Source organism: Poecilia formosa, unplaced genomic scaffold, assembly GCF_000485575.1.
Source record: "Poecilia formosa unplaced genomic scaffold, Poecilia_formosa-5.1.2 Scaffold25, whole genome shotgun sequence".
Taxonomy (NCBI): domain Eukaryota; kingdom Metazoa; phylum Chordata; class Actinopteri; order Cyprinodontiformes; family Poeciliidae; genus Poecilia; species Poecilia formosa.
Window position 1 is genome coordinate 3,030,438 of NW_006799964.1, and position 24,400 is coordinate 3,054,837.

The 24,400-nt window shown below is 44.3% G+C and overlaps 1 protein-coding gene across 2 annotated transcripts in view; it reads left to right on the forward strand.

The window, feature by feature from the left end:
• LOC103135440 (zinc finger SWIM domain-containing protein 6-like) overlaps positions 1–24,400 on the forward strand; it is a 70,380-nt gene that overhangs the window by 37,946 nt on the left and 8,034 nt on the right. The window contains exons 2-11 of one of the 2 annotated variants that reach the window (XM_007548161.2): positions 2,442–2,798; positions 4,715–4,863; positions 7,112–7,262; positions 8,608–8,787; positions 9,253–9,423; positions 9,538–9,684; positions 10,389–10,535; positions 16,132–16,166; positions 21,011–21,236; positions 22,143–22,278. In XM_007548161.2, coding sequence (XP_007548223.1) covers positions 2,442–2,798; positions 4,715–4,863; positions 7,112–7,262; positions 8,608–8,787; positions 9,253–9,423; positions 9,538–9,684; positions 10,389–10,535; positions 16,132–16,166; positions 21,011–21,236; positions 22,143–22,278 — 1,699 coding nt within the window. Of the gene's footprint in view, positions 1–2,441; positions 2,799–4,714; positions 4,864–7,111; positions 7,263–8,607; positions 8,788–9,252; positions 9,424–9,537; positions 9,685–10,388; positions 10,536–16,131; positions 16,167–17,455; positions 17,464–18,918; positions 19,088–19,201; positions 19,349–20,052; positions 20,200–20,975; positions 21,237–22,142; positions 22,279–24,400 lie in introns of both variants that reach the window. The other variant, XM_007548162.2, reaches the window with a different exon arrangement.

Below are 24,400 nucleotides of genomic sequence, written 5' to 3' on the forward strand. Positions count from 1 at the left end.
ATGGCTTTACTACACAATCACCTTAACACTACAGTCAAACTTGCTGCTTGTGAACTTTTTTCTTCCATCTAACTTTCCACCCAGGTCTTAGGATGTAGCAGTTTGAGAAAAGTCAGCTTCTTTAGCAACACCCTTTAGTGATAGGCTCCTGTTGGAGAGAGTGTAAATAACTGTCTGCTGAACATCCGGACAGCCAGCAGTCCGTATGTCATATGCTTTAATATCTTCACAACAATGTATGTCTTAAAAATCGGTAATTTATGCAACATTATAATTTTCTTATAAAATGTTTTGGCCGAGCTGTTGCCTTGCAGCAAGAAGGTTCTGGGTTCGATTCCCAGCCCCGGTCTTTCTGCATGGAGTTTGCATGTTCTCCCTGTGCATGCGTGGGTTTTCTCCAGGTACTCCAGTTTCCTCCCACAGTCCAAAAACATGACTATCAGGTTAATTGGCCTCTCCAAATTGCCCCAGATGTGAGTGCATGGTTGTTTGTCTCCGTGTTGCCCTGCGACTGGCGACCTGTCCAGGGTGTACCCTGCCTCTCGCCCGGAACGATAGCTGGAGATAGGCACCAGCAACCCTCCCGACCCCACTGAGGGACAAGGTGTAAAGAAAATGGATGGATGTTTTGGCCATTAATCATCAGAATGAATCAAAATAAAGACCTGAATTATAGAACTCTGTATGTCATAACTTTTCAGTGTATTCTACATCAGTGGTCCCCAATCCCCGGTCCGTGGACCGGTACCGGTCCGTGGACCAATTGGTACCGGGCCGCGCAAGAAATAATTAAATATTTCCGTTTTATGTATTATTTGAGTCTGGAGGATCTTTTATTTTGAAAATCCTTTAACCGGATTCTCTCGGTTACTTGCGCGCCAACACTGAGCCCACAAGCAGCAAAATGAGTAAGAAACAGATCAGATGTCTTTGGAAAGTTTCTTTGCAAAGGGGAAAAGGCTCAGAGAAGAGACAGGAGGATGGATTTATCCCGGACCGGTAGGTGAGTCCCACATTACAAGCCGCTCTGCGTAACATGCGGCGACCGGCTGCTAATGAGGCAATGAAGCTTCAAACTGCTTCGCCACGTAGAGACCAAGCAGGCTGTGGATATGAGCAACACTTCGGGTGTCATTGTCTCCCATCGCTCCCTGATGGGACCGTCTCGTTGCAGAGAAACAAGCTCAGGGCTCCCGTTAGTCATTATCGTGAGTTAAAATTTTCACGAAAGTAAAATGTTCGTTTTTGTGGCGCATGTGTATCTTATTTTGAAGGGATATGTAAACGTTACCATAGCGACCAGAGTCAGAGAGCGTTTGGGCAGTGGTCGAGAGGAGACGAGTAGAGCTTGTGAGTCTTAAGTCTGGTTTTGACAGCAAGATTTAAGAATTGTTGGCCGATTCTCCAAACCTCTGTGATCACAGAGCTGATAAAAATACAACAGGTTCGATCGGTTCGTGTCTCACGGCAGGAGCAACACGAACCGATTCCAGTCACGAACATCGCGATTCCAGAAGAAAATCCACAAAACCCCCAACATCGCATACGGGAATTTAGAATAACCAAACACGAATGACGATGTAGAAGCAATAGTGATAGTTTGTGGAGTCATTTTAAGAGATAAAAGACGTAACAAAAAGAAAAGGCGGTGGATAAAAGAGACGGGAGCAGGGCTCTATTTGCTGCACTATGATTTGGAGGCGACTATGTTTTTTCATAGTTAACACTTTTAACTGAATAAACATATATAATAATGACCTTTACATATAATAATAAACATTTCCACATATCATCTCCGATAACCACCTGGCTCACAGTTGCGATATGTGAGCTGTTTGGGATTCCCCTCTGTTCTTACGTCACCGCGCTTTCTGATTGGCTATCCATCACATTCAACAGGTTGTATTCTTGTTCCTAGTCAGGGGAAACCCCGCAGGCTGCGATAGAAAGGCCAAGACAATCCAAATTGGGTATATTCAGGACTTAGCGGGAACACCAACATGCAGAAGCCTAATCTGACTGTTCAGCCCTCCCCTCCCCCCATTAACCCCCCAGGCCGCACCAAAATTTTCGAAGTCTTGACCGGTCCGCGGTAATAAAAAGGTTGGGGACCACGTTCTACATTGCTCACCTGCACCTGTATTAACATCCTGAGAGTCTTTGGTCTTCAATAATGTCACTTAAAAAAGGACACGTTCATTGAGTTGATCAAGCGATTAAATTTGCAGGTAACTGATTCTGGATGCTGTGTGGACACAGAGCTCCTGACATTATCGAGCTTCTGCTTAGAAATGATTGGTTCACGGAGCAACGGCAGTAGTAGTAGTAGAAACTAGTCCTGGAAATCACTTCTAATAATAACAATAATAATAATAACAACCCCGATCTATTGAAAAAAAAAATCTATAACAGTTCCTCTCCCTTTTCCGATTCTTCTCCAGGTTTCCACCTGAGCGGCACGGTGACAGATCCCGCCACGCCCTCGTCCCCGGAGCTCGTCTGCAGCGTCAGCGTCAGCTTCGACCGCTGCAAGATCACCGCCGTGACGTGCACCTGCGGCAACAAGGACATCTTCTACTGCGCCCACGTCGTGGCGCTGTCACTTTACAGGGTGCGCAAGCCTGAGCAGGTCAAGCTGCACCTGCCCATCTCGGAAACGCTGTTCCAGATGAGCAGAGACCAGCTGCAGAAGTTCGTCCAGTACCTGATATCGGTCCACCACACCGAGGTGTTGCCCACGGCGCAGAAGCTGGCCGACGAGATCCTGTCGCAGAACTCTGAGATCAACCAGGTTCACGGTGAGGAAACCAGCGTGTGTTAGAGGATGGTTAGGATAACGTGCCCATCTGCTGTTGACTTGTACCTTCCTGCCCCTACAGTCATAGATATTGATTGTCTGATGAAGGTAAAGTGTGTCAGGATCAATGTTACTTATTAATCAGATCCATGTAGCAGAGCAGAGACTGTAATCAACACTGTAGACCAATTTAGGTCTTAGAGGAAGATGAGGAAAATAAAAAGCAAAGCAAAAGACAGAAAGAGAAACCCACAGGGGCAGGAAACATAAGACTACTAAGAAAGAAGATGAGCTACTGCTGAGTAGCTCTGACGAGAAAAAAGAGACATCAGAAATAAAGACACAGGAAACTGACTTGGAGGAAGGAAATATGAGGAAACCGAGGGAGGGGGCCACAAAGAAAAGAGTTGTGAGAGGAAGAGACAACATGAGCAAAGAGATCAGTGAGACCAAAGAAACCTTTTAACCTTCTGAGAAAATCTCTGCAAATGCAAACCAAAGGCATTTTCACAGTCTGGAGAATCAGTTTCTGTCAGGGTCCAGAGCTGCCCTGTCACACATGTGCAAGGGATTAGGAGATTGTTTAGTTCAAATGCATTCTGCAAGCTAGAAACAATCTGTCTTCTCAGCGTCAGAAGAAAATGCAGGATCCCACATGATGCCTTGCAGTACGTGCTTTTAATTGCTTCAATATCTACAATCTAGCATTGTACATGTTAACTTCTTAAACAAAACACTTTATTAGCATTCTGCAAAGTCACATAGAGGAAACTACCAACACTTTGCTCTTGGAAGCTGCCAGACTAAAGTCCAGTCAGCGAATGAAACATATTTTCAATAAAATTAGAAAAATTAAACTCTTAAAATGAGTGCATTGTAAAAAAAAATCAAATCAAATAAGAAAAGGTCCCATGCTAGTTTGTCTTTTTTTTTTTTTTTTTTACAAGAATGCCAGCACTATATTTATTGGTGCCCCTAAACATTCCTTTGAAATAAATATAGATGAACCATTCTCATCATTGATCATTATTTACTTCTTTTTTAAGTGGACAGAGAATCAAGTAGCCTTCTAATAAATGACTTCCTGTTTCTCTGGGTTGTAAATGTGAGATGACAAAGAGTCCCACTTCTTTCACTTACTCTTCAAAATGGGAAAGACAAAGAAACAGAAAACAAGTAGGTTGTTTTAAAACAACCAGATTTGTGACAGTCAACCATGGACAAAATGCTAAGGGAGGCAAAAACATTCAGGTTGCTGCTGGAGAAGTGCAGCAGAAAGGAGGATCCCAGGTGAACAAAATGGCTTAAACAGAGACACTCAAGCAACAGTTAACAGTTTTATGAATTATTTTATGCTGCTGTAATTTTAAATCAGATGAATACATGTTTGTGTTATTCTTAACTTGTGTTGTACTTCTTGTATTAAATATGTTTCTTTTTATTTGTAATTTTAAAACTCACCAAGGTTGTGAATTAGACTTCAGACAGAGTACTTTTGGCTAGGATAATGTTGTTGTTTTTTGTTTGTTTGTTTTTTATGAGTGTTGCATTGTTTTATAAATTGATTAAATAAATTCTAAAGAAATGAATAAGCTTGACATCACCAAAAATATATTTTTACTGGTTTTACACATCTTCACCAGGGATGGCATGATCATAGAGATCATAGGGATCAATGCTGGTGAAGTACAGTACATTCAGGAAAACCTTTTGTTTCTAGGTTGTTTTTGTTTTGTTTGTTTTTTTTGTCTTTAAGATCAAACACAAAATAAACAACACATATCCTACCATGGTGTGAAATAACTCGCTCCCCACATCTGAAGCTATATTTGTCATCAAAACAAAAGGCTGTGGGGGAAATCCAAGTGCTATGTGCTTTAAGAGTGTATGTTTTTTTGTTTTTTTTTGCCCGTACAGGGGCCCCGGACCCTACAGCTGGAGCCAGCGTGGATGACGAGAACTGCTGGCACCTGGACGAGGAGCAGGTTCAGGAACAAGTCAAGCTCTTCCTGTCCCAGGGAGGCTACCACGGCTCAGGAAAGCAGCTCAACCTGCTCTTTAGCAAGGTTGGAACCGCGTTCACGTTGATTCATCCAGAATCAGAGCAGAAAACACACTCACACACAGCCTGTGTAGGTTCACGACGTCCCTCCCTTTGAGCTTTCTCAGGTCCTTTCAATAGATATTTTCTCCCACTCTCTTGTGCATTTGCATCATCCTTTACTCCCTCAAGAAATGGGAATAAAAGAAAGCACATAATGCACATACATTAAAGGGCAGACCGTGTCTTAGCTCAGGCTAATTGTAGGAGTGAGGGAACAGAAGATAAAGGGAGAAAAAAACGAGGTATAGAAAGTGGGAAGCCTTGCACTACACACCGTATATTAAACGCTTACATGAGAGATGTTTGCCTCACTCAGTTGCCTGCTATTACAGTGGCTGAGCAAGGCCAGCATTAATGCATTGTGTGCTATGTAAAGACCGCAAGCCAAGGCCATTATCATCCAGCTCGCCTGGCTTTTAGAATGTCTCTCAGCTCCATGCACTTTGAAGCCAGTTATCTTCTTTAATATAACACACACACACACACACACACACACACACACACACACACACACATGCACACAATGACAGGCACGTTTTCTCAGCCACCTTGCACAGATCCTTAAGCGCCCACACAGAGCTGCGTCTGCACACTTGTAATTCAACAGCATCCTCCCCAAACAAATAAGTGGGTAGCAAAAGTCAGGAATCCATTCTCTCTCTCCTTTTTTTTTAATCCCACACCTTTTTTCTGTGATCTTTTGCTTTAAAGAATATACAAACTCTTTGAGAAATTGCAGAAAAAAAAAAAAAAACCCAGAACACAACAACAACAAAAAACAACTATTGAGGCAAATTTGAAAAGGTGTTTGAGGCTTATTTCAAGTAAAGCAGAAAAGAAAAGGCAAGGACAAGGTTAGAGAGCTCTTATGAATACTTCAGAGCAAAGCCAAGCTACATAAAATGAGAAGAATTTCGTCACAAGACCCGTTGAACAGTTTCTTTTTTTTTTTAATTTGTGGAATAATTTATTGAGTTGACCATGACAGGTGGTGGTCATGAAAGCTGGCATGTCTTTGATGCAAATTTTATTCAAGACTGGCAAACTTTTTTTTATTGGTTGGTTGCAATCCTCAACAACTTCAACATTTTCTATTAAAACCAAAATTAAGTCAAAGTTTGTTTTTTTCACTCTGTGAGGTTATTTAATAAATTCCCTCACAAGTGGGGCCTGGAAAAAAACACACAGAAAGTAGCACTCATTTTTTTACTACTGAGCAGGAGCAAACAAAAGTGACACTCTTTAACACATGAAGCTTCATACATTCATGTTTTATGTGTGCATCAGGTATAATGCACGCATGAAAATCACTGACCAGGAGATTTCTCCAGCTATCTGAAGCAACACAGCCCCTCCTTGTTGAGCACTGCCGGTCAGCTGGTTGAAAGAGACCAGCTAAATTTTTTTCTCCTTTCAAAAAAGTCTGAAATAGGCTGTTTGAAAATATTGCCAATCACACTCAAAATTTTAAATATTCTGTTAAAAAAATTACATTTCTCAAGTGTTCTTACAAAATGTTTGTGTATGTGTCAATATAACAATAAAAATAGCTAAATCCTTTATACCCCTACCAAGATGTATTTTCATTCTGAAGCTACACTTCATTGTTTTTTTGACTTTCAACTAGTTGAAAATTGACTATACATTTTCTTAATTTTATTTATATACCTGTCTTTGGGTTACATTTGAATCTGTGTTATAAAAATTAACTGACCTAATTTAGCCAAGAAATATGTTTCTATCTAGAAAGGAACATTCCAAAGCTTGCATAGCACAGGGATAAATAAAAATAACTTGTCTGGCTTTGTTTACATTTTATTAAACAAAATGCTTCATAATAATTAGTGGCATTAAAACAGTCTAATGCTTCTTATAACAACTAACAGGCCTCCAGTGGTATCTCTCCCCTTTAGCTGAAATACAATAATAACCTATTTTTTCAATGTCGTCACACCATGATAATCTCATACCAGCCCATCTAGACTCAAAGTAAATTAGGATTAATTGAACCTTTGGGTAAGGTTTCCCCTGAAACCTCATATTCTAAATTTCATATTCTAAATTTAGTCATTGTAGCTGAAGCATGAATATGTTCAGCTATCATGTCCGCTGCTTGTTGTGCATGTCCTGGTATAAACTGTGTGTGTGTGTGTGTGCGTGCGTGCGTGCGTGCGTGCGTGTGTGTTTCTGTCCCGTCCCTCCCTGTGTAGGTGAGGGAGATGCTGAAGATGCGCGACTCCAACGGAGCGAGGATGTTAACACTGATCACAGAGCAGTTCATGGCCGACCCTCGGCTGGCGCTATGGAGACAGCAGGGCACCACCATGACCGACAAGTACAGACAGCTCTGGGACGAGCTCGGTGAGGGGGTTGGGGGGGAGACAACGACGACAACAACACACACACACACACACCTCTCCCCCTGTATACACAGGAACTGACAGATTTAGCAAGATGGGTGATCGAACCCAGACGTTGACACAAAGGCACAGAGGCATGTTTTTGTTTCTGTTTGTTTTCTTGTGCTTTTATGTCCAAGAAAGCCCACAGTCTCCGATGCGCTGACTCGTCGCTGACAGCCCGGTTCCTCTCCCTCCCTCGCTGTGACTGTAGCTCTGGCAGCTCTAGACGAGATCTACTTGAATTAAAAGCCGTTTAATGCAGCACACAGAGCCTCACCTCTGCAGTGTTTTCAAACATCTCCCCTTATATTCGTGGTAGATGTGAAAGAGAGCCGCTCGGCAAACGCCGACACGGTTTGAACCCCGCAAGCCCGTCAGCGGGACGGCAGCCGCAGCATCTCCCATCATTGCTGCTCTCCCCTGGCGTTGCTGTTGTTGTCGCCGTCGATGATGAAGACGGTGTTTGTCCTCCTCTACACTCTGTGAAGACAGCGCGGTGATCTCGTCTGTTTCAGTCCCACGTATTTTTGGACTCTTTGAAGTCCGCACTTCAAACCTTTCTTCCAGAGTCCTTATCACTCCACCTGATGTGTGAATACTGCCTCTCGGCACTGCTATCCCCGCTTTTGTCTTTCTCTTCTTTTGAGTCTCAGCTGAGCCACAACCACTTGTCCTTGCCCATGTCTCCCTGAGATATATATATATATTTTTTTTTCTTTTTTTTTGTGTTGCAAATCATTTCCACTCTTGTTTTTTGTGCTCTTCTGTCGCCATAGTCTGCACATACTGTTCCGTCGGTTTCAGCCTTCACATCCCTTCTCTTTGCCCTTGTTTCGGGTTTTCCTCCCCAAAATGTTTCTGTCTGTTCACCCGCGCATCTGTATCAAAATCACACACTCACCGTAGAAGCGTATGCATCTCCAGCACTCTTGAGAGTAAAATCCCTGAATGTTCTCGCTTCCCCTGAGACTGTGCCGTTTTTCACATTCTGTTTGTTCCAATGTATTCCAAAATGATGTGTGTGCAGGCAGCGTTGCCTCTGGATAAGTCTCGTTCTGTCTGAGCAGAAAATGGCGGCAGCAAAGAGAAAGAGTTCTAAGGGATCAGATCCACTGTTATTTTTTTTGTTTTTTTTTCCTGAAAAGCAAAAAAAAAATAAAATAAAATAAAAAAATACTGCTTTAAGTTTTTGACCTTACACGATAGTAGCTGCTTTTTAAAGCTCAAAAGACACGCTTTCCCACTTATGCCGACATCATCCTCATATACACTAGATTAAGTCTGTGCGTTCGCTGCATGTGCAGGCGCCCTGTGGATGTGCATCGTGCTGAACCCCCACTGCAAGCCCGAGCAGAAGTTGTCGTGGCTGCGGCAGCTGCGCCGGTGGAACAGCGTGGACGTCTGCCCCTGGGAGGACGGCAACCACGTCAACGAGCTGCCCAACCTCACCCACTCACTGCCCCAAGGCGCTCACGGTAACCAAGGTTAGAAATCTCATGTGTCACATTGTCACAAGATTGGTACACATTTGAAAATGATCACTTTTTGTTCAGTGGAAAGGGAAACTTTCCATTGAAATTAAAGGAGTTATCGTTCAGCCTTAGTTTAAATTAATCAACCAGGTTATTAAATTTAATTCAGTTTATTTATGAAGCGTCAATTCAGTTCAACCACACATGCAGTCCAACTCATTTAAATCCCATATTAAAGAGATCTCTGAGGTTTTCGTCTTTCACTCTGAAAATATTGCCAAAATCACAAATATCCTGTCCAGGAGTGATTGCTGAAAAACTAGTCCGTCAACGTGGTATTTTATTTAGATTTTACTTTATGCTCATACAAATTTAGCCATTCTCCCTAGAAATTGATAAATGCATAACTGCATAAATAAGCAGATTTTAAAGCAGTTTTGAAGACGTTTGAGCTCAAACCGTCTCCTTCCTCTGCAGAGATGCGTCCCCACCGGACCGTGTTCACGCGAGCCATCGAGGCCTGCGACCTGCACTGGCAGGACCGACACCTCCAACACATCATCGCCAGTGACCTCTATGCCAACTACTGTTACCATGACAACCAGGAGGGCTCCCTCTTCGACTCACGCGGCTGGCCTCTGTGGCATGGTGAGTCTGCATATATATGTAGGTTTCAAATGACTTATTTAAACACTGAAATTGGGCTCCGACCATCAGACAGCAGGAGCCGGATTATTAAGGTGGGACTTGTCTTTTCCTCAGAACACGTCCCTACGGCCTGCGCTCGGGTGGACGCCCTGCGCTCACACGGTTACCCCAGAGAAGCCCTCCGTCTGGCCATCGCCGTGGTGAACACGTTACGGAGGCAGCAGCAGAGGCAGCTGGAGCACTTTCGACGACACAAAAAAGGTAGCTGTGGGATTTTGTTTATAGGTTGAAAACGTCAGAGCCGCCCTAAAAATTCACATTTATACCCGCCTCTAAATTAGCTAAGCAGAAATGTTAAAGCTTCTCTTCTGAAGAAAACTGCTGAAAGGTGTGTGGTTTCATGCTGAAACACCAACTGATGAGTAGAATCGAAACTGATGATTTGTATTAGGACAGAGAAAAAGATGCAGACGCGGATCGCAATTCCCTTCTCTGCTGCTCCTCCGCTCTTTGGTGGTTTAAAAAAAAAGAGCTGAAACAAAAAGAGCTAAGCTTTCGTTTTCTCAGTTCATCTGCAATCTTTCGATGCCCAAAAAGAACGAGATGCCTGATAAGAGCGACTGAAATTAGCTTTCACTCTGGGGTGGCTGGACTTAACCTTTGAGATAAGGTGAGGACATCAGAGCAGAGCTCCTAGGCATCAACATGAGTCATCTGAGGTGATTCAGGCATCTGATCAGGATGTTAGGGGTTTTTCCAACTGTAAAAATAAAAAAAAAGAGACTCGGTGTAGCAGGCCTCAACCTCTCTGGATAGACTATATATCCCTTCTGGGCTTGGACCGTCAATGGATTGATCTTGATGGTGTCAATTTGGAGTGCATGGATGGATTTCCAAGTAGATCTTGTACCACTTTATAAAATAAATCCCAGTCATTCAACAATTGCTTGAATATCTGTTCACAGAGTTGCTCCATAAAGGCCACACCTCCATAACAAACATGGAGGGCTGGGTGGGACACCCTCTGGATCCCATCGGCACCCTGTTCAGCACCCTGACGGAGTCGGGACGAGCGGGTGAGGAAGGCTCCAACACCTGCTTAGACCTCTCAGGTACTGAAGAGTCACATGAACAGCAGTAAACACTAGTTTCCACAATAGATCCATAATAGATCTGCTGTTATGGAAGCATATACAAGACCATGTGCTTTACGAAAAAAAAGTATGATTTCTATTGAGGTTTTCTATTTTAAAATGTACCAAATAGGGATGGGCGATACAGACTTAATGTGTTATTACAATATTTTGTGCTGCCATTGTGACAATAACAACTATTTGTTACTAACTTGGCTGCGACTGCATGGCACAGCAATCATAGTTCCACAAACACAAATACTGCTCTCGAAAAACATATCCGTTTGTAATATGGTTCTTTAGGACTCCAGTCACATAAATTGATGTGAGTTTTATCACTAAACTGCTCACACTGACTGCATTTGTTCATATTTTCAAATGTGTTGATACTCTTATTGAACAAACAATATAGACAGTTGGTAGGTAATAAATTTAGATCCTTATTATAAGGATCACAGTATCACAGAAATGATAAGCAATACAGTCGTAATATTTTCTGTTCTGGGTACTAAAACTCTCCTTTCCTACGCGTGTGGTTGTTCAGTCCCTCGTTGCCTCCTCTGCTAACAGAAATAGCCCTCTACACTAAAGAGGAGCAGTTAGCACAGATTCCCTCCTAATGTGTTCACATGCATTTCACATGCCCACTTAGAGCTGCTTTCGTAGGATCTGCGGGGAATGTTCATGTAAACTAGAGCCATCTAGCATCCAAAACCCCAGAGAGTGACACAGACATCACGGCGTTGTGTTCGCAGACTGCTCCAGCGTCGTGAGCCGAGCCGATCTTCAGCGGATGCCCGTGCAGCGGCTGCTGGGAGACGGCGAGTCGTACATGGCGCTGGCGGTGGAGACGGCTCTGATCGGCCTGGGCCAGCAGCGGGTGATGCCCGACGGGCTGTACGCTCAGGAAAAGGTGTGTCGCAACGAGGAGCAGCTGTTGGCCAAGCTGCAGGAAGTGGAACTGGATGACTCTCTGGTCAAAATCTTCCGTAAACAGGCTGTGTTTCTGCTCGAGGGTAAGGAGAGCCACAGATTGATTCTTTCGGCTTTTACCGTCTGTTGATTTTTATTTCTCTAAATTTCCCTGCAGTCCGCTCTGGTACAAATGCACACAAATATATACACAGCAACGCCTCCTCCCTGTCATTTCATAACCTACCCACACACAGAGAGCCAAGGCATTCCTGCTAAAACAGGAAAAACACATTTGACTCTGTCTCACTATTTATTATCCTTTCATTTTGTGGCGCAAATAGAGGCTGAGCCGTCCTGGGCCAGACCAAAATGAGCTCTTTACACAGCAACGCCAGGGGTATTGTGTCAGCACACATATGCCGGTACACACAAAAGCGTGTGAGCGTTTACAGGAGCTGGAGCTGGAAGAGAGCGAGTGGGTTGTGGGGAAGAGGAAGGAGGGACAGAGGTGGTGGTGGAACCGACCGAGTCAGACTCGGCTGCAGTCCCCACCCAAATCCCAGCCCTGCCTCGTCCCCGGCGCGGCACGACCACCCACCTCTGGCTCCTTCGCTAATAGAGCAGCTCGGGTCTGAGGCCGCTGCGGGGGCCCCAGGAGGCCTGCAGCCGCGCCGCTCTGTGATGTGGTCTGCGGCTTAGAGGCCCGTGGGGGTTTAAAATAACCCACCAGAGATGAGGGGGCGCGTAGGAAGATGCGGAGGGAAGGAGGAGGGCACAAGGCCAAATCCACACACACGACCATATGTGTTTTGACGTCACGGTTTTGTTTAAATGCCGCGTGGCTCCCCGCTTCCTGTCTGGAAGGGAGCGTCACTCCTCAGCATGCCACAGGAAATCATGACTCAGTCTTTTTTATCAGCATGAAAAGTTTAAATTCCTTTCGTCTTGGTTTGCCGCAAACACATTTGTTCACCAGCGTGTTGCGTTATGTCGGTTCTTCTTCACAGCTGGTCCGTACTCTGGCCTCGGAGAGATCGTCCATCGAGAGAGCGTCCCCATGCACACCTTCGCTCGCTATCTCTTCACCTCTCTGCTACCTCATGACGCCGAACTGGCGTACAAAATTGCACTGAGAGCCATGCGGTAGGTCTTCTTGTAAATAAAGTTAATCCCTGTGAAGGTTCATTAAGACTTCAAAGTTGGAGTGAACTCCTTAAACAGGGTCCCGCTGGGGTTTTTAAAACGTAATGTGAATAATACTTAAAATATAATCAAAACAAAACGTACATAAACCCAAATTAAAAAACACATATATTTTGTTTTTGTGTAAATAGTATAAAAATGTATTTCTTTTTTTTAATTTTTATTCATTGTTAGTTCCAATAGGTTTGATCAAATAGAAAGAGAAAAGTTGCTTAGTACAGTGCTAATACCCTTGCTATGACCAAGATAAATGCAGCGGTACCTCCCTCCCCATGTTTAAGCCTCAAGTCAGAGCAGCCTTTCCTCCGGTTCCACGTCTGTTCTACGCTCAGCCAGGGTCGCCCCTCTTGGCTAACGTGTCCAAGAGGGGCGTCTGATCTCTCCATGTTTTGCTCCCGCGTGTTCTCAGCTGTGGACGGCGTGCGGAGCATGCGCGCGCGCGCGCGCTAATCGCCCTGCGCTGCTCTGTTTTGATGTTGTGACTTGTGGGAGCTGGATCCGTGAATATTAATTACATTAATGAGAGTGTAATTAGCGCAGCTGTAATGAGGAGGAATCACACGCACATATACTCGAGTACACACGTCGAGGCAACGGGGGAGAGAAGGTGGGGTGTGGAGGGGTAATGTTTGTCTTTCTGTGAAGCTAAGCTGAGCTGATCAGGATGGTGGGGGAGGGGGGAGAAAAAGCGATCATTTTAACGGTCTTTCAGACTGACTCGGTGAAGGTACTGGTGTGAAATAAAACGCTCTTTTCTGGTGTGATTGGAGATTATGATGTTAGTGCAAATTCAGTTGTTGTTCTACTCGCTCCTCCCAATGAGCAGGGACTCACACAGCCGGCCAAATCGTGTCCATCCCAGCGGTAGCGGACAGGTGGTGTTCGCCTCTCCACACGTAAGGAGCGCCTGAATCACTGCTGGCTCATCCCTTCAAGGCAGTTGCCTCACTTTCCCACACTGCTATTGACAGTTATTTTCTATTTTTGTAAAATACATAGAACAAAAAAAACAAAAAAAAAAACACTGACGTTTTACTGCAACATGTTAAAAACAAAGCCAGCATAGAGAGGAAAATATAGTAAAAAGCCAAAAAGGGCACAAAATAAATGTGTTCAAAAAGTGCTAACCTTTTTCTTCTGGGTCATTTTTACTTTGAAGTCTTAAGCAGTTTTTAAACTCTTAAGAACATTATCCCTCCCATTCTCCACCTCTTGGCAAAGATCATTGCACTTGCATGAAATTTGAACATTATGCAAATTATGTTATGATGTCATTTAGCGACTTTTGTGCAGCTGAGGAATTAGCAACTCTGGAAAAGGAAGTGAGTGTCTTGAAATATAGCAGAAGGATGACAGACACTTCTAAACATGTTAGTATATAGAAAAATAACATCCTCCTTATAGCAGGCTGACAGGCTCTGTGTTTTATCCAGCTGGTTGCCTCCAAACCAGAGTTCCCAACCTGCTTTTAGTGAGTCGGCCACTCTCTCCCCATCCTCACCACTTCCCCTCACCTTTTCCTTTTTGTCCCCTTGCTTCCTCCATCCTCACTCCTCCGGTGTGAAACCGGCGATTTAGAATAATACAGCCACTTATGAGTGCTCCTGGGAACCAGAGGTGTCTACTCAGCACATAATGAATGTGTGTAATGTAGCGTAGTGTAATGTGATAGCATATACCTCCCCGCTCCCACGGGACAGCGGACAGTTAAATATAGAGGAGGAGGTAAAGTAACCAGGTCTCTTTTAATGGCCCTATTATAATACTATCATTGATAAAAGAGGAGACAAAAGAGTCGAGCTCTTCCTCCCTCACATTGTTTTTCCCTCCCCCCTCTCTCCTCGCTTTTTAAAATTTGTCACTTGCTCCACAAGTAACTGTCTTTTTAAATGAGAAGTCGGACTGGCATAGTATGCGGTTTACTCAAAGCGCTGTGTGTGTGTGTGTGTGTATGTGTTGCTGCGTCTTGGATGAGGTTAATTAGTCGGTGTGACACCAGCATATGCCGGCCGATGGCTTGGTGCGAGTGACCAGCATTAAAATAAATAAATAAATAAATGAAAAGAGGATCTGCCTGCTGGTTCACAGGCTGCCCACAATTTGATTTCCGCCAGAGAAACAGAAGAAAAAAGTCACTGCCTCTTCAGACTGTGCTCATCTTAACTGTTTGTGAGCCAAAGAGAAGAGACCTGCTGTTATCGTGGGAGAGGTCCAAATGAGATGCAAGTTTTCCAGATCTAATAGTGCTGGATTTTTACTGCATAATACATGGTCTGTAAGCAGGGGGAACTTTTACTACAAATTGCCAGAATTTTAAAGCCAAATATCTTAGGCCTTTAAATGTTTACTAATTTTAAATAATTTGATCTTGTTCCAGTTTTGGCCAAATATTTGCTGCATTAAATGGAACAATCAGAGTGCTTTTGCATGTTTGCCAGGAATGTATCAACGCTTTGCCAAGATTTGTAGTTCATCCTAAACACATACACTGCCTTGCATAGAAGCATAGCCACTGAACTATGGCTTTAAAAAAATGATGCATGCATTTAATTCCATGCATTTGTATTCATTCACCTTTACTCTTCTACATGTAGTATGTCTATTTGTTTTGCAGCATTCATAAACAAGGTCCTTTAAAAGTGCTTTGCAGAAAAATAAAGGACCAAAGTTAAAGAAAACTGCAGCCTGCCACTGAATGAGCTCTCCAATTCACCGAGAGTCTCCATGCATAAAGCTGTTTTTGAACTGGAAAGCCCCTTCACTGACAGACTGTTGCATCCTAATGTTAACTTCAAAGCTAATTTATATATCTGATGAAATATCATCTGATTCTTATGGGAACAACAGTTTCTGCACATTCCTGCTGAAATAACCACTTATGCTGTATATGTTGTCCTTCTACTTTTAAATCCATCCATCTATTTTCTTTACACCCTTGTGTGGGGTCGGGAGGGTTCCGGGTGAGAGGCGAGGTACACCCTGGACAGGTTGCCAGTCTGCACAGAGACACACACTCACACCTAGGGACAATTTGGAGAGACCAATTAACCTGACAGTCATGTTTTTGGACTGTGGGAGGAAACCGGAGTACCCGGAGAAAGCCCATGCGTGCACAGGGAGAACATGCAAACTCCATGCAGAAGGATCAGGGCTGGGAATTGAACCCAGAACCTTCTTGCTGCAAGGCAACAGCTCTACCATCTGCGCCACTGTGCAGCCTCTCTTTTCAGTCTTAGAATGAAATGCTGATGGCAAATTGTCGTTTTAATCATCGCGCACACTTTGAAAGAAACAAAAAAAACAAAACAAAAGAAAGATATTCCGTGTTTGGTCATGTACGACTTGGTCCTTCTTGAAAATCTCCCCTTGAAAGAGTTTGTGTATACAGTCGCGGTCTTCCACCGGATGTGTCGCATGTAGCTGATAGATGTGCGTTTGATGAATGGTGAAAGTGAAGGCTGTTTACAGTCAGAGCGGGAAACGCAGCATGAGGTAAAGAGGTCAGTCGTCATGGTGATGCAGAGCAGAAACCCAAAGGGCCTCAGGATTTAGGTAAAACCTATCTGGACTGCTTTTTCTCATCATCTCAGTTGAGCCTCTTTGCTACAGATTTTCTTTATAGTTCGTCCTGTTTGTGTCCATAAATAAACTTTGGCCATCAGCAGCCTTACAATTTTGCCTGCTATTCTCCTACATGACTGTTTATGAAATGTCTAATTACATGTGCGTATCCAGGGACTGTTTCCGTCTTCATACATCCAGCTCACGAATACCAGAGGTTGAACATTTCTGTTTGTTTCACAGACAGAGAAAATATTCCACTTTGTTTAAAAAAAAAAAAAAAATCTACAATGGCTGTTTGATATTCTTGTGCAGATTTGGCTTCTCAATGTTTTGTTTCTAATTCTGAAGTGGTCCTCGTGAATAAAATATTGAATTTCACATTCCTTCTGTTTCACTAATAATATAAAGGTTTCATTAATTTAAAACCATAGTGTCAGGTTAGTCCTTCAACTTAGCACCAATAGGAGTGCTAACTTTTAGCATAGTTAGCAGACACCAGGGTCAAACCTTGTTTCTATGATGAGAGAAGAGGTGGAGGAGGTGGAGCATAAATGCTTCGGTTTTGACCTGAACAACAAACTGGATCTGCATGAAGTGACTGAACATAGTTTACTTCTTGAGAAAGCATATGCGCTTCAAGATTTGCAGCAAGTTGCTATGAAACACTCTACATGTCTCTTGTGGAGAGTGTAATCTTTTCTGTCATTATCTGTTGAGGAAGCTGTATCAGNACACACACACCTCTCCCCCTGTATACACAGGAACTGACAGATTTAGCAAGATGGGTGATCGAACCCAGACGTTGACACAAAGGCACAGAGGCATGTTTTTGTTTCTGTTTGTTTTCTTGTGCTTTTATGTCCAAGAAAGCCCACAGTCTCCGATGCGCTGACTCGTCGCTGACAGCCCGGTTCCTCTCCCTCCCTCACTGTGACTGTAGCTCTGGCAGCTCTAGACGAGATCTACTTGAATTAAAAGCCGTTTAATGCAGCACACAGAGCCTCACCTCTGCAGTGTTTTCAAACATCTCTCCTTATATTAGTGGTAGATGTGACAGAGAGCCGCTCGGCAAACGCCGACACGGTTTGAACCCCGCAAGCCCGTCAGCGGGACGGCAGCCGCAGCATCTCCCATCATTGCTGCTCTCCCCTGGCGTTGCTGTTGTTGTCGCCGTCGATGATGAAGACGGTGTTTGTCCTCCTCTACACTCTGTGAAGACAGCGCAGTGATCTCGTCTGTTTCAGTCCCACGTATTTTTGGACTCTTTGAAGTCCGCACTTCAAACCTTTCTTGCAGAGTCCTTATCACTCCACCTGATGTGTGAATACTGCCTCTCGGCACTGCTATCCCCGCTTTTGTCTTTCTCTTCTTTTGAGTCTCAGCTGAGCCACAACCACTTGTCCTTGCCCATGTCTCCCTGAGATATATATATATATTTTTTTTTCTTTTTTTTTGTGTTGCAAATCATTTCCACTCTTGTTTTTTGTGCTCTTCTGTCGCCATAGTCTGCACATACTGTTCCGTCGGTTTCAGCCTTCACATCCCTTCTCTTTGCCCTTGTTTCGGGTTTTCCTCCCCAAAATGTTTCTGTCTGTTCACCCGCACATCTGTATCAAAATCACACACTCACCGTAGAAGCGTATGCATCTCCAGCACTCTTGAGAGTAAAATCCCTGAATGTTCTCGCTTCCCCTGAGACTGTGCCGTTTTTCACATTCTGTTTGTTCCAATGTATTCCAAAATGATGTGTGTGCAGGCAGCGTTGCCTCTGGATAAGTCTCGTTCTGTCTGAGCAGAAAATGGCGGCAGCAAAGAGAAAGAGTTCTAAGGGATCAGATCCACTGTTATTTTTTTTGTTTTTTTTTCCTGAAAAGCAAAAAAAAAATAAAATAAAATAAAAAAATACTGCTTTAAGTTTTTGACCTTACACGATAGTAGCTGCTTTTTAAAGCTCAAAAGACACGCTTTCCCACTTATGCCGACATCATCCTCATATACACTAGATTAAGTCTGTGCGTTCGCTGCATGTGCAGGCGCCCTGTGGATGTGCATCGTGCTGAACCCCCACTGCAAGCCCGAGCAGAAGTTGTCGTGGCTGCGGCAGCTGCGCCGGTGGAACAGCGTGGACGTCTGCCCCTGGGAGGACGGCAACCACGTCAACGAGCTGCCCAACCTCACCCACTCACTGCCCCAAGGCGCTCACGGTAACCAAGGTTAGAAATCTCATGTGTCACATTGTCACAAGATTGGTACACATTTGAAAATGATCACTTTTTGTTCAGTGGAAAGGGAAACTTTCCATTGAAATTAAAGGAGTTATCGTTCAGCCTTAGTTTAAATTAATCAACCAGGTTATTAAATTTAATTCAGTTTATTTATGAAGCGTCAATTCAGTTCAACCACACATGCAGTCCAACTCATTTAAATCCCATATTAAAGAGATCTCTGAGGTTTTCTTCTTTCACCCTCAAAATATTGCCAAAATCACAAATATCCTGTCCAGGAGTGACTGCTGAAAAACTAATCCGTCAACATGGTATTTTATTTAGATTTTATTTTATGCTCATACAAATTTAGCCATTCTCCCTAGAAATTGATAAATGCATAACTGCATAAATAAGCAGATTTTAAAGCAGTTTTGAAGACGTTTGAGCTCAAACCGTCTCCTTCCTCTGCAGAGATGCGTCCCCACCGGACCGTGTTCACGCGAGCCATCGAGGCCTGCGACCTGCACTGGCAGGACCGACACCTCCAACACATCATCGCCAGTGACCTCTATGCCAACTACTGTTACCATGACAACCAGGAGGGCTCCCTCTTCGACTCACGCGGCTGGCCTCTGTGGCATGGTGAGTCTGCATATATATGTAGGTTTCAAATGACTTATTTAAACACTGAAATTGGGCTCCGACCATCAGACAGCAGGAGCCGGATTATTAAGGTGGGACTTGTCTTTTCCTCAGAACACGTCCCTACGGCCTGCGCTCGGGTGGACGCCCTGCGCTCACACGGTTACCCCAGAGAAGCCCTCCGTCTGGCCATCGCCGTGGTGAACACGTTACGGAGGCAGCAGCAGAGGCAGCTGGAGCACTTTCGACGACACAAAAAAGGTAGCTGTGGGATTTTGTTTATAGGTTGAAAACGTCAGAGCCGCCCTAAAAATTCACATTTATACCCGCCTCTAAATTAGCTAAGCAGAAATGTTAAAGCTTCTCTTCTGAAGAAAACTGCTGAAAGGTGTGTGGTTTCATGCTGAAACACCAACTGATGAGTAGAATCGAAACTGATGATTTGTATTAGGACAGAGAAAAAGATGCAGACGCGGATCGCAATTCCCTTCTCTGCTGCTCCTCCGCTCTTTGGTGGTTTAAAAAAAAAGAGCTGAAACAAAAAGAGCTAAGCTTTCGTTTTCTCAGTTCATCTGCAATCTTTCGATGCCCAAAAAGAACGAGATGCCTGATAAGAGCGACTGAAATTAGCTTTCACTCTGGGGTGGCTGGACTTAACCTTTGAGATAAGGTGAGGACATCAGAGCAGAGCTCCTAGGCATCAACATGAGTCATCTGAGGTGATTCAGGCATCTGATCAGGATGTTAGGGGTTTTTCCAACTGTAAAAATAAAAAAAAAGAGACTCGGTGTAGCAGGCCTCAACCTCTCTGGATAGACTATATATCCCTTCTGGGCTTGGACCGTCAATGGATTGATCTTGATGGTGTCAATTTGGAGTGCATGGATGGATTTCCAAGTAGATCTTGTACCACTTTATAAAATAAATCCCAGTCATTCAACAATTGCTTGAATATCTGTTCACAGAGTTGCTCCATAAAGGCCACACCTCCATAACAAACATGGAGGGCTGGGTGGGACACCCTCTGGATCCCATCGGCACCCTGTTCAGCACCCTGACGGAGTCGGGACGAGCGGGTGAGGAAGGCTCCAACACCTGCTTAGACCTCTCAGGTACTGAAGAGTCACATGAACAGCAGTAAACACTAGTTTCCACAATAGATCCATAATAGATCTGCTGTTATGGAAGCATATACAAGACCATGTGCTTTACGAAAAAAAAGTATGATTTCTATTGAGGTTTTCTATTTTAAAATGTACCAAATAGGGATGGGCGATACAGACTTAATGTGTTATTACAATATTTTGTGCTGCCATTGTGACAATAACAACTATTTGTTACTAACTTGGCTGCGACTGCATGGCACAGCAATCATAGTTCCACAAACACAAATACTGCTCTCGAAAAACATATCCGTTTGTAATATGGTTCTTTAGGACTCCAGTCACATAAATTGATGTGAGTTTTATCACTAAACTGCTCACACTGACTGCATTTGTTCATATTTTCAAATGTGTTGATACTCTTATTGAACAAACAATATAGACAGTTGGTAGGTAATAAATTTAGATCCTTATTATAAGGATCACAGTATCACAGAAATGATAAGCAATACAGTCGTAATATTTTCTGTTCTGGGTACTAAAACTCTCCTTTCCTACGCGTGTGGTTGTTCAGTCCCTCGTTGCCTCCTCTGCTAACAGAAATAGCCCTCTACACTAAAGAGGAGCAGTTAGCACAGATTCCCTCCTAATGTGTTCACATGCATTTCACATGCCCACTTAGAGCTGCTTTCGTAGGATCTGCGGGGAATGTTCATGTAAACTAGAGCCATCTAGCATCCAAAACCCCAGAGAGTGACACAGACATCACGGCGTTGTGTTCGCAGACTGCTCCAGCGTCGTGAGCCGAGCCGATCTTCAGCGGATGCCCGTGCAGCGGCTGCTGGGAGACGGCGAGTCGTACATGGCGCTGGCGGTGGAGACGGCTCTGATCGGCCTGGGCCAGCAGCGGGTGATGCCCGACGGGCTGTACGCTCAGGAAAAGGTGTGTCGCAACGAGGAGCAGCTGTTGGCCAAGCTGCAGGAAGTGGAACTGGATGACTCTCTGGTCAAAATCTTCCGTAAACAGGCTGTGTTTCTGCTCGAGGGTAAGGAGAGCCACAGATTGATTCTTTCGGCTTTTACCGTCTGTTGATTTTTATTTCTCTAAATTTCCCTGCAGTCCGCTCTGGTACAAATGCACACAAATATATACACAGCAACGCCTCCTCCCTGTCATTTCATAACCTACCCACACACAGAGAGCCAAGGCATTCCTGCTAAAACAGGAAAAACACATTTGACTCTGTCTCACTATTTATTATCCTTTCATTTTGTGGCGCAAATAGAGGCTGAGCCGTCCTGGGCCAGACCAAAATGAGCTCTTTACACAGCAACGCCAGGGGTATTGTGTCAGCACACATATGCCGGTACACACAAAAGCGTGTGAGCGTTTACAGGAGCTGGAGCTGGAAGAGAGCGAGTGGGTTGTGGGGAAGAGGAAGGAGGGACAGAGGTGGTGGTGGAACCGACCGAGTCAGACTCGGCTGCAGTCCCCACCCAAATCCCAGCCCTGCCTCGTCCCCGGCGCGGCACGACCACCCACCTCTGGCTCCTTCGCTAATAGAGCAGCTCGGGTCTGAGGCCGCTGCGGGGGCCCCAGGAGGCCTGCAGCCGCGCCGCTCTGTGATGTGGTCTGCGGCTTAGAGGCCCGTGGGGGTTTAAAATAACCCACCAGAGATGAGGGGGCGCGTAGGAAGATGCGGAGGGAAGGAGGAGGGCACAAGGCCAAATCCACACACACGACCATATGTGTTTTGACGTCACGGTTTTGTTTAAATGCCGCGTGGCTCCCCGCTTCCTGTCTGGAAGGGAGCGTCACTCCTCAGCATGCCACAGGAAATCATGACTCAGTCTTTTTTATCAGCATGAAAAGTTTAAATTCCTTTCGTCTTGGTTTGCCGCAAACACATTTGTTCACCAGCGTGTTGCGTTATGTCGGTTCTTCTTCACAGCTGGTCCGTACTCTGGCCTCGGAGAGATCGTCCATCGAGAGAGCGTCCCCATGCACACCTTCGCTCGCTATCTCTTCACCTCTCTGCTACCTCATGACGCCGAACTGGCGTACAAAATTGCACTGAGAGCCATGCGGTAGGTCTTCTTGTAAATAAAGTTAATCCCTGTGAAGGTTCATTAAGACTTCAAAGTTGGAGTGAACTCCTTAAACAGGGTCCCGCTGGGGTTTTTAAAACGTAATGTGAATAATACTTAAAATATAATCAAAACAAAACGTACATAAACCCAAATTAAAAAACACATATATTTTGTTTTTGTGTAAATAGTATAAAAATGTATTTCTTTTTTTTAATTTTTATTCATTGTTAGTTCCAATAGGTTTGATCAAATAGAAAGAGAAAAGTTGCTTAGTACAGTGCTAATACCCTTGCTATGACCAAGATAAATGCAGCGGTACCTCCCTCCCCATGTTTAAGCCTCAAGTCAGAGCAGCCTTTCCTCCGGTTCCACGTCTGTTCTACGCTCAGCCAGGGTCGCCCCTCTTGGCTAACGTGTCCAAGAGGGGCGTCTGATCTCTCCATGTTTTGCTCCCGCGTGTTCTCAGCTGTGGACGGCGTGCGGAGCATGCGCGCGCGCGCGCGCTAATCGCCCTGCGCTGCTCTGTTTTGATGTTGTGACTTGTGGGAGCTGGATCCGTGAATATTAATTACATTAATGAGAGTGTAATTAGCGCAGCTGTAATGAGGAGGAATCACACGCACATATACTCGAGTACACACGTCGAGGCAACGGGGGAGAGAAGGTGGGGTGTGGAGGGGTAATGTTTGTCTTTCTGTGAAGCTAAGCTGAGCTGATCAGGATGGTGGGGGAGGGGGGAGAAAAAGCGATCATTTTAACGGTCTTTCAGACTGACTCGGTGAAGGTACTGGTGTGAAATAAAACGCTCTTTTCTGGTGTGATTGGAGATTATGATGTTAGTGCAAATTCAGTTGTTGTTCTACTCGCTCCTCCCAATGAGCAGGGACTCACACAGCCGGCCAAATCGTGTCCATCCCAGCGGTAGCGGACAGGTGGTGTTCGCCTCTCCACACGTAAGGAGCGCCTGAATCACTGCTGGCTCATCCCTTCAAGGCAGTTGCCTCACTTTCCCACACTGCTATTGACAGTTATTTTCTATTTTTGTAAAATACATAGAACAAAAAAAACAAAAAAAAAAACACTGACGTTTTACTGCAACATGTTAAAAACAAAGCCAGCATAGAGAGGAAAATATAGTAAAAAGCCAAAAAGGGCACAAAATAAATGTGTTCAAAAAGTGCTAACCTTTTTCTTCTGGGTCATTTTTACTTTGAAGTCTTAAGCAGTTTTTAAACTCTTAAGAACATTATCCCTCCCATTCTCCACCTCTTGGCAAAGATCATTGCACTTGCATGAAATTTGAACATTATGCAAATTATGTTATGATGTCATTTAGCGACTTTTGTGCAGCTGAGGAATTAGCAACTCTGGAAAAGGAAGTGAGTGTCTTGAAATATAGCAGAAGGATGACAGACACTTCTAAACATGTTAGTATATAGAAAAATAACATCCTCCTTATAGCAGGCTGACAGGCTCTGTGTTTTATCCAGCTGGTTGCCTCCAAACCAGAGTTCCCAACCTGCTTTTAGTGAGTCGGCCACTCTCTCCCCATCCTCACCACTTCCCCTCACCTTTTCCTTTTTGTCCCCTTGCTTCCTCCATCCTCACTCCTCCGGTGTGAAACCGGCGATTTAGAATAATACAGCCACTTATGAGTGCTCCTGGGAACCAGAGGTGTCTACTCAGCACATAATGAATGTGTGTAATGTAGCGTAGTGTAATGTGATAGCATATACCTCCCCGCTCCCACGGGACAGCGGACAGTTAAATATAGAGGAGGAGGTAAAGTAACCAGGTCTCTTTTAATGGCCCTATTATAATACTATCATTGATAAAAGAGGAGACAAAAGAGTCGAGCTCTTCCTCCCTCACATTGTTTTTCCCTCCCCCCTCTCTCCTCGCTTTTTAAAATTTGTCACTTGCTCCACAAGTAACTGTCTTTTTAAATGAGAAGTCGGACTGGCATAGTATGCGGTTTACTCAAAGCGCTGTGTGTGTGTGTGTGTGTATGTGTTGCTGCGTCTTGGATGAGGTTAATTAGTCGGTGTGACACCAGCATATGCCGGCCGATGGCTTGGTGCGAGTGACCAGCATTAAAATAAATAAATAAATAAATGAA